Source organism: Erythranthe guttata, chromosome 5, assembly GCF_056151865.1.
Source record: "Erythranthe guttata isolate IM_541 chromosome 5, IM_541, whole genome shotgun sequence".
Classification (NCBI taxonomy): domain Eukaryota; kingdom Viridiplantae; phylum Streptophyta; class Magnoliopsida; order Lamiales; family Phrymaceae; genus Erythranthe; species Erythranthe guttata.
The window spans coordinates 18,062,150-18,070,910 of NC_142537.1; the positions used below are offsets into that span (position 1 = coordinate 18,062,150).

At 38.3% G+C, this 8,761-nt stretch overlaps 2 protein-coding genes across 2 annotated transcripts; both read left to right on the top strand.

The window, feature by feature from the left end:
• Positions 1-2,591: 2,591 nt before the first annotated feature.
• On the top strand, positions 2,592-4,438 carry LOC105967276 (uncharacterized). Its single transcript, XM_012991879.2, has 2 exons — positions 2,592-2,951; positions 3,098-4,438. The coding sequence occupies exons 1-2, from the start codon at positions 2,805-2,807 to the stop codon at positions 4,313-4,315; spliced, it is 1,365 nt and encodes a 454-aa protein (XP_012847333.1). The 5' UTR covers positions 2,592-2,804; the 3' UTR covers positions 4,316-4,438.
• Positions 4,439-6,180: 1,742 nt separating this feature from the next.
• LOC148770828 (uncharacterized) lies at positions 6,181-8,326 on the top strand. Its single transcript, XM_088818138.1, has 2 exons — positions 6,181-7,392; positions 7,707-8,326. The coding sequence occupies exons 1-2, from the start codon at positions 6,261-6,263 to the stop codon at positions 7,736-7,738; spliced, it is 1,164 nt and encodes a 387-aa protein (XP_088674264.1). The 5' UTR covers positions 6,181-6,260; the 3' UTR covers positions 7,739-8,326.
• Positions 8,327-8,761: the final 435 nt, after the last annotated feature.

Genomic DNA, 8,761 nt, shown 5'->3' on the forward strand with positions numbered 1-8,761 from the left:
TAGGGCACTTTAGATCTTTTTTTTATGCGTTTGGTGTAGATTTTTCCAAAACGTACGAATTGCATCAACTTTTTGATTTTTTAGGGATTTCGTGTTCAATAACGCGAAATACAAGCATGCATTTCGTGTTATTCTACAAGTAATGCATGTTTGTATTTTGTGACACGAATTGGACGAACATAAGAAATATTGTGCATTTGGGTTGTATTACACGTTATGCATAAAAATTGAATATGAATTGGTTTCGGGCGTATTAATAATTGATGTGTTTAAATTGGTACTATGGGGAAAAAATTACGATTTGCAATTTTTTAAAATTTGGGGAGTAAGAGTATTTGGAAAAAGGTGGAGAAATTTGGGTTTTTGGCACTTTGCACCCTTGAATTACACTATCTTGTCACTTTGCATCCTTGAATTGCAAAATTGGCAGATTGCACCCTTTAAATATAAATTGTTTGGCACTTTGCACCCCAAACCACTTTTAGCTTAATAAAATTACCTGCAACTTGTTGAAAACCTGGAAGATGGACAAATATGTAATTCTCTAATTATCTATCCTCTTCGCCCAATTATTAATCATCGTTCCACAATTTTTGTCTTTCGTCCTTTTAATAAAAAAATTACAAATTCTTCTTAGCCATTTTTATTTGCCCTAATATGTAAATTTTGAGCTAAAAATCAAGAACGATCGGAATATATAGACAAGAGTCTGATAACTCAGCTTCAGAAGATCAAGTTTTATTCCATTGTAACGCTATTTTTTTAATCATTTTTCATACAGACTATTCAATGGGAGCACAAAATTTCTCTCATCATGAAACTAATCGACACCACCTCTCTGCCAACAAATAAAATTCCCCAGTAACCTTATTTTGTTTTGTCATTTGACTATTAAAAAAAAGGGATTATTAGCAAGACCCCCCTCATCTAGGAAATGTAGTTAAGAAAACCGCCCATTTCAAAAATAATTTGAGAAAACCCCCTTGGTTAGTATTCTACGAAATTTAACTTTTATAATTCCAAATTTACCCTTAATTAGTAGATTACAATTGACATACCAAGGAGAGATGGCATGGCGCAAGAAGCGAAGGGCTTGGGCGATTTCTCGACCTCGACAAGGCACATGCGGCAGTTTCCGGCGATAGAGAGGCGGTCGTGGTAGCAGAACCTCGGGATATCAACGCCGGCGATCTCGCACGCCTGAAGCAACGTCATTCCTTTGGGAATTTTGACCGGGTACCCGTCGACGAACACCTCAATTGCGTCGTCCCGGTTGGGGAAGTGAACCCGGGCACCGGCTACATGTGTCCGCTTCGGGAGATCTGGTTCGGGCTGGGATACCGCGGCGGCAGCTCCGGAGTTGTGGAGCTCCGGCGTGGAGACGATAGAGCGGCGGAGGAGGTTAAGGTTATGTAAAGAAGAGAAATTGTCTGTACTCACTACTCCGTACTACTTAAAATATGGAAGTGGGGTGGTGATGGTGTGGTGTGGCGACGATGTGGTGACGATGAAGAGCAGATCTAGGGTTTTTTGGTGGATTGTGGCGGAAGACGGCGCAGAAAAAGAAATTCGCGCAGGCAGGGCCCTTAATCGACTACGTGTGTTTAATCGACTATGTTCAGTAGTCGATTAAGGTTAACCGACTCCAGTTGTTAATTTTTTTTTGATTTTTTGTTTATTAATTCCAATGTATAAATCAATTACAATGTTTGTATATATTTTTTTTAAATATAGTTGATTTTGCATTTTTTGTAATTGTGATTTGTTATTTTTAATAGCTAAAATTTTAATCGACTATGCATTAATAAACCAGATAGAGAAAAAAATTAAAAAAACCAAAAAAATTTTAAAAACAAAATTAGAAACACAAAAAAATTAAAAAAATTAAAAATTTTCCTTAATCGACTATGAAGCATAGTCGATTTAAGACTAATCGACTATGCTTCATAGTCGATTAAAAAAACGGAAAAAAAAAATCGCGGGGCGTTGACCTAATGATGAGGTGGCGGGCGGGGGTAAAGCTGGAAAACATAATTGCTGAAAATGGGTTTGGACTTTTCTCAAATGGACTAAAATATTTTGGGCCTCCCTCAATTAAAAAAAGTAGTGAGGAAGTTTTCTCAAAGAGCCCCTAAAAAAATGAATTTATTTTAGGGATAGGCCTAAAATTTCCAGCTACATTATTTTTCAAACTCAAAAGCAAAAAAAAAAAAAGTGATTTACTCTTATTATTTAGTGTTTATACTGGTTTACCACTGAAAGAAATGGCTAAAAAGATTTTATGACTTTTTGATTAAAGGGATGAAAAATAAAAATGGTGAAAGGGTGATTAACAATTGGGGAAAGATGATACATATTAAGAAAATTATGAATTTGCCCATCTTCCAGGTTTTCCAACAAGTTGCAGGTAAGTTTTTTAAACCAAAATTGATTTGGGGTGCAAAGTGCCAAACAAAGTGCCAAACAATTTATGTTTTAAGGGTGCAATTTGCCAATTTTGCAATTTAAGAATGCAAAGTGCCAAAATTGTGTAATTCAATGGTGCAAAGTACAAAAAACCCGAGAAATTTTGAATAAATGAATAAAATTGTACCGCAACTGGATCAAAACCATGCCAAAAGCCAATTATGCCGGTCAAATTTTCCATTCTATTATTACGCTACATCAAGTAAATATTTATCATTTATCGACACACATAAACCAATAATATTGGTATGTGTAGATGAAACAATAAAAATCCAGACCATAGGATTAAGAAATCGAGAAAAAAAATAACAAACAAACAAACAAAACAGCCTTGTAAAATGCGTGATTTTCCGCCACCGGTCCGACAGCCTCCGCCGCCGGCTGGTCACCGTCGCAGGGATGTCTCGCTGGCGGTCGGCGTGATGGGCCCTAAGTTAGACATCGTACCAACTTTGATGGCAAATAAAGAAGCAAGAAATTCAAAGGTACTTTTTTTTATTTTAAAGAATTGCCGGCAACATAACTTTATTTGATTTGTAAAAAAAAAAAATAAAAAAAATTAAAGATTGAATTTTTATACTGAATTTTGACATTAATTGATAATTATATGTATTTATTTTAATATATTCAGGTGAGTTCAACAACAAATTATTTAGAGTCTCTTCCGGAAGAATTGGAGTCGGAAATTCTCTTACATCTCGGAGCCGAAGATATTTTCAAGGCGGCAATGGTTGTTTGCCGCAAGTGGTACCGTATGATCCATACCCATAATTTCATATACTCACACCTTCAGAATTCAACTCCCGGAATTCTCATCAAGTATTCTGCACATAGAAGCTACCCCGTTTTCGTGTCAATGGTGAAAGGAAAAATCGAGATATCCAAGATCGATTACGAGTATCGATGCAGATGCTGGAGTAGTTGTAATGGTTTAACATTGGAGTATCATCCCGCAACCAGTTCTGCTTTCTGCATCCTCAATCCCGTAACTAAGCAACTTTTCGAACTCCCTCCATTCGGTGACTTCGATCTGGCATACTGTGCTTGTTCCGGTATAGCATATGCTGCAGCTTCGATGGAGTATAAAGTGGTTTGCATATCCGGTCATCCCGATCAGAGGACTTCTACTCCAGCCGCGATGTTGGGTTGTGCTATATTGACTGTCGGAGTCGACAAATCATGGAGGCGCGTCGACGTACAACACTTGTCTCTCGAAGCTAAGGAACTTTTCAAGAATACCCCGTTGACCACCGAAGGGTTTCTACATTGGACTAGCAGACAAATAGGGATGCGTCGTATGTTGACTTTGAATGTGGAGACCGAGATTATCACGGAGACTCGTGTCCCTCGAGGAGGTTTTAACAATAGAAAAGGAAAAGAATCGAGGTATTATTTGTCGAACGGGAGGTCTTTGAGCGTGGTCATTGCGTGCAGTGAGTTCTCGTGGGATGTTTGGGAGTTGAAGAAACCGAAAATCGGGGAATGGGTTAAGACGATCCGTATCGATTTGGAGGGTCAAAAGTCGAAATTTGAAAATTTAAGGCATAAGTACCCGAGACCTCTCATCATAGAACCGGTTGCTTGGTTAAACTACGACGAGGGGTTGCTCGTGCGAGTTTTGCATCCAGATAACTTTGCATCTGAAGATTGCTTCGTCTACAATGTTGGTAAGCAAGAAATCGAGGTTCTTGATTTGACTGAGTATTATATCTGCACTCGCTTTCTTGTCCATAAAAACAGCCTCGTCTGGTTAGACACCGACACCATTTGGAGTCGCCAGCCAGACCGTCGACCTACTCCAATTCGTTTACAGCGTTCAACACCAGCCCTTTTTACTTGCACTATTTAAAATCAAGTCTAAAAAAAAAAAATTGCCCGGAAATGGTGTATGTGTATTTATAGTTTGCTATTCATGATTGATGTTTGCTTTAAGAATGGCATATTATGCTTTATTTGTTTTATTTATATCAAATATTACTCAACATTTTTTTAATTTAATTAAAAAAATAAATAAATACAATAAATATAATTTAAAAATTACTTATATAAATAGTGGTATAATTAAATAAGCTTCATATTTTGTGTTTGTTAAAATTTATTTATAAATTGTATAATCTAATATTAATGTTTTAAAAATAATTTATAGAGTCAATTTAGTTGATTGAATACATTATTTTTGTTATAATTATAATTTATAACAAAAATGAAGCAACTTCTCGAACTCCCGAAGTTTAGTACCTTCTCCCCAACGGAATCCCGGGATTACGCGTATTGCGGTATAGCATATGCCGCGTCTTCGATGGAGTATAAAGTGGTTTGCACATGTAATAATACTAAAACTGCACGAATACGTTGTGCTATATTGAGTGTTGGAGGTCGACAAATCTTAGAGGCCTGTTTGCACGGGACACTTGTCTCTCGAAGCGAAGGAACTTTTGACCAAAACTCCGTTGACCAGTGAAGGTTTTCTATATTGGACTACCGGAGAAGTAGGGACGACTCGTATATTGACTTTGAATGCGGAGACCGAGGTTATTACGGAGATTCGCGTACCTCAAGGAAGAGGACAAGAATTGAGGTATTTTTTGTCGAACGGGAGGTCTCTAACTGTGTTCGTTTCGTGCGGTGAGTTTAGGTGGGATGTTTGGGAGTTGAAGAAGCCGGAAATTGGAGAATGGGTGGAGACGATACGCATTGAATTGGGTGGGGAAAAATGGAAAATCGAACGTATATATAACCGCATAAAACCGGTTGGTTGGTTGAATTACTACCAAGCGTTGGTATTGCAAGTTTGCCGCCCACCTCAGGGTTGCTTGGTGTACAACGTTGGTACGCGAAAAATCGAGTTTCTTGAGTTGCGCGTGAATTGTCACTCCGTCAAATCTCTAGTTCATAAAAACAGCCTTGTGTGGTTGCATGGAGGACGCTACTATAGTAGCGTATCTAATTACATTTTTCAAGTCGATTAAAATCGAAACGTTCAGCAACCCTAAAGTTTACGGTTTTCATCCCTCATGTTTGCAAAGATTTCATATTTGGTCCCCATATTTACAAAAAAAATATATTTGATCCCTCATGTTTCAATAATTTGACACATTTCCGTCAATCTACCATTAGTCCGTCAGTTAGTGATAGAGGCACGTTCAACTCTGTTAGTTTTAGCACTCACCCACACAATAACTGAAATGCTATTTATAGTGCAGGTTTTACAAGCTCGCAGTGCGATTTTAATTCATTTGCAACTATTCAATAAAAAACCTCACAACTTTCTCATACTCATACTAATTAATGCTAATATAAATTCACATAAAAAGTATTGAGAAAATGATTAAATTAGGGTTCTAAGCCACTTTCTCATACTCATACTAATGCTAATATAAATTCACATAAAAAGTATTGAGAATATTGGATATGTAGTTCTTATATATGTTGTTTAGTAACTTTTGTATAGCATTTATCATTTTATTTCTCTTGTTAATAAAACGCGTTTTTGCTATTACGTTTTTATAAGTTTTTTTCTCCTTTTAGCGTTTTTAGGTAGTTATTGTAACAGCTATTTAAAGCTGATTTTGTTACCGTTGTAACACACTTTTTTCTTCTTCTTCAATAAAAATCTTCTTCTTCTCTGTTCTTTGATTTCTTCTTTGATATGAACCCTAGATTAGGGTTCTAACATGGTATCAGTTTTTCATTGATTCGATCGTATTTTTTTTCAGTCAATCGATCGTTTTTCTTCTCGTTTCCGCGCGATTATCTTTTCTCATCTCGATTGTTGCTTCTGGTGTTGATCATTCATGGCGCCGCCAGCTCGTTCTCCGTTGGATGATGTTTCGCATCCGATGTTTCTTCATCCGTCTGATGGTCCGAATTTGATTCTGGTTTCGCAACTCTTAACTGAAGACAATTATGCTTCGTGGTCGCGAGCCATGACTATTTCGTTAACCGTGAAGAACAAAATTGGGTTTATTGATGGTACGATTTCTGAGCCGGCTGCTGATGAGGTGGTTATGCGAAATGCTTGGATTCGTAATAATAATATTGTCATGTCTTGGATTATCAATTCGGTTTCCAAAGATATTCAAGGTAGCATTATGTACTCAAATTCCTCAAAAGAAATTTGGGATGATCTGAAAACTAGGTTTTCACAGACGAATGGTCCTCGCATTTTTCAATTGCGTCGTGATTTGGCGACTCTTACTCAAGGCAGTCAATCAGTGAATGTCTATTTCACTAAAGTCAAGGCGATTTGGGATGAATTGGCGAATTATAGGCCGTGTTGTTCTTGTGGTAAATGTGATTGTGGTGGTTTTGAAAAATTGCAAGCTCATTATAATCAAGAGTATGTCATGAGTTTTCTTATGGGGTTGAATGAGAATCTGGCTTCTACTCGTGGTCAAATCTTGCTCATGGATCCGCTGCCTCCCATATCTAAGGTGTTTGCGTTTGTTTCTCAAGAAGAACGTCAGAGATCAGTTGTCTCTTCACATGTTGAGTCTTCTGGTTCTGTATTTTCTGTCAAGAATGAGGGGTTTAAGCGGCCGGTTAATAATCAGTTTTACAATACTGGTTTCAAGAAGAAAGAACGAAGTTTCTGCACACATTGCAATATGCCGGGTCACACTGTGGAGAAGTGTTACAAACTTCATGGATATCCTCCATCCTATAAGTCCCAGAAGTCTCGTTTTTCTTCTCATACTAATCAAGTTTCTGGTTTTGATTCTTCCTTGGATTCTCATTCTTCAGATTCAGGTGTAAGTTCTCAAGGTGTGGATGGCTATCTTCAGTCCATGACTCCATCTCAGTGTCAGCAGTTTATGTCTATGTTCTCCTCGCACATGGCTGCCCAACAGCACCAATCTGTTGCTTCTGCTCAGCCACAATCTTCTGGTCATGGAGCTGATACAGCCACGGTCTCTTGTGTGACAGGTATGTGTGCTTTAACTGGTGCTCCTTCCTTATCTTCTACTGATTGGATTCTAGACTCAGGTGCATCTAAACATATTTGTCATGATAAACAGTTGTTTATTAATCTCAGACCTGTTAAAGATTCCAGGGTTCTTTTGCCTGATTCTTCTGTTTTAGTTGTTTCCTTTGTGGGTGATGTTTGTTTGTCTAAGGAGATTTTTCTTACTGGAGTTTTTTATGTTCCTCAGTTCAAATTTAATCTCATCTCTGTGAGTGCTTTTCTTCAAAACAATCAATTTTTTATTGGTTTCTCTACATTTAATTTTGTCATACAGGACAACTTCTTCAAGATGATTGGCAGGGGTAGAAAAGTTGAGGAGCTTTTGTTGGGTTTCGGGCACGCATACGCAGCGGAAAACAAAAATTTTATGCGAATTAAACAAGTTTAAATCACACAAGTACATGCCCGACAAATTAAATCAATTAATTGCGTACCTTTGCGCTTCCAGCGAAATTTAAAACAACAAACATGCTAATAAATTTAACCGAATTTAAATCAATTAACATGCTCGCAATTTAAACCAAATAACATGCTCACAACGATTTAATCGATTACACATAATCACATAAAATCATACAAACATAAGCATGAAATCATAGTTTGAATTAAACCCTAAAACGAAACTAGGGTTTCGAGTATTTACCTCTTGACGCGTGAGGTAGGAGCGAACGATTCGTCGTGATTACTACGGAAACCAATCCGTAGAATCGGGGCAGCAATGGAGCAGCAGCAACGGCGGTGTGGCAGCTCACGGCGGCGCGTGTACAGCACGCGCGGTCGTGCGGGGCGGCGCGTGGGGCAGCGTGCGGCTTCGGCTCGTGCGTTGCTCCTCGATTCTTCGATCTACAATCTTCCTCCTCTCGGATTTCACCTCGTATACTTCGATCTACTAAATCGTGGCACTAGACACGAAGTAGTTAGAATAAAACGGAAAGAAAAACAAAAGAGAAAGAATACTGAACAAAAGCCGGCCGAGGAACGGCCGGTTTCCGGCGACGGAGCGGCGGTGGTGTCGCGGTGGTGGCCGCGCGGGAGAGAGGCGAGAGAGAGGGAGCGGCCGCACTAGGGTTAGGGTTTTTTTTTGTGTGTTATCTGTTTGTGCTAGGGTTATAAATCATGTATTTATAATCCCTTGCACAAAACCCTAGCGGGCTTAAGTTGGACTGGGCCCAACAGCTTAAGCTCGTTAGTTTCTTTAATCGCTCGTATCTCTCAATTCAATGATCGAAAAATTGTAACGATTACATTTTCCGAGTCATTATAATTTTCTCGTCATTACGAGTGCCATCTCTTATTTTCCAACTTTCCAAAAGTGGAAACCCTAGTTCA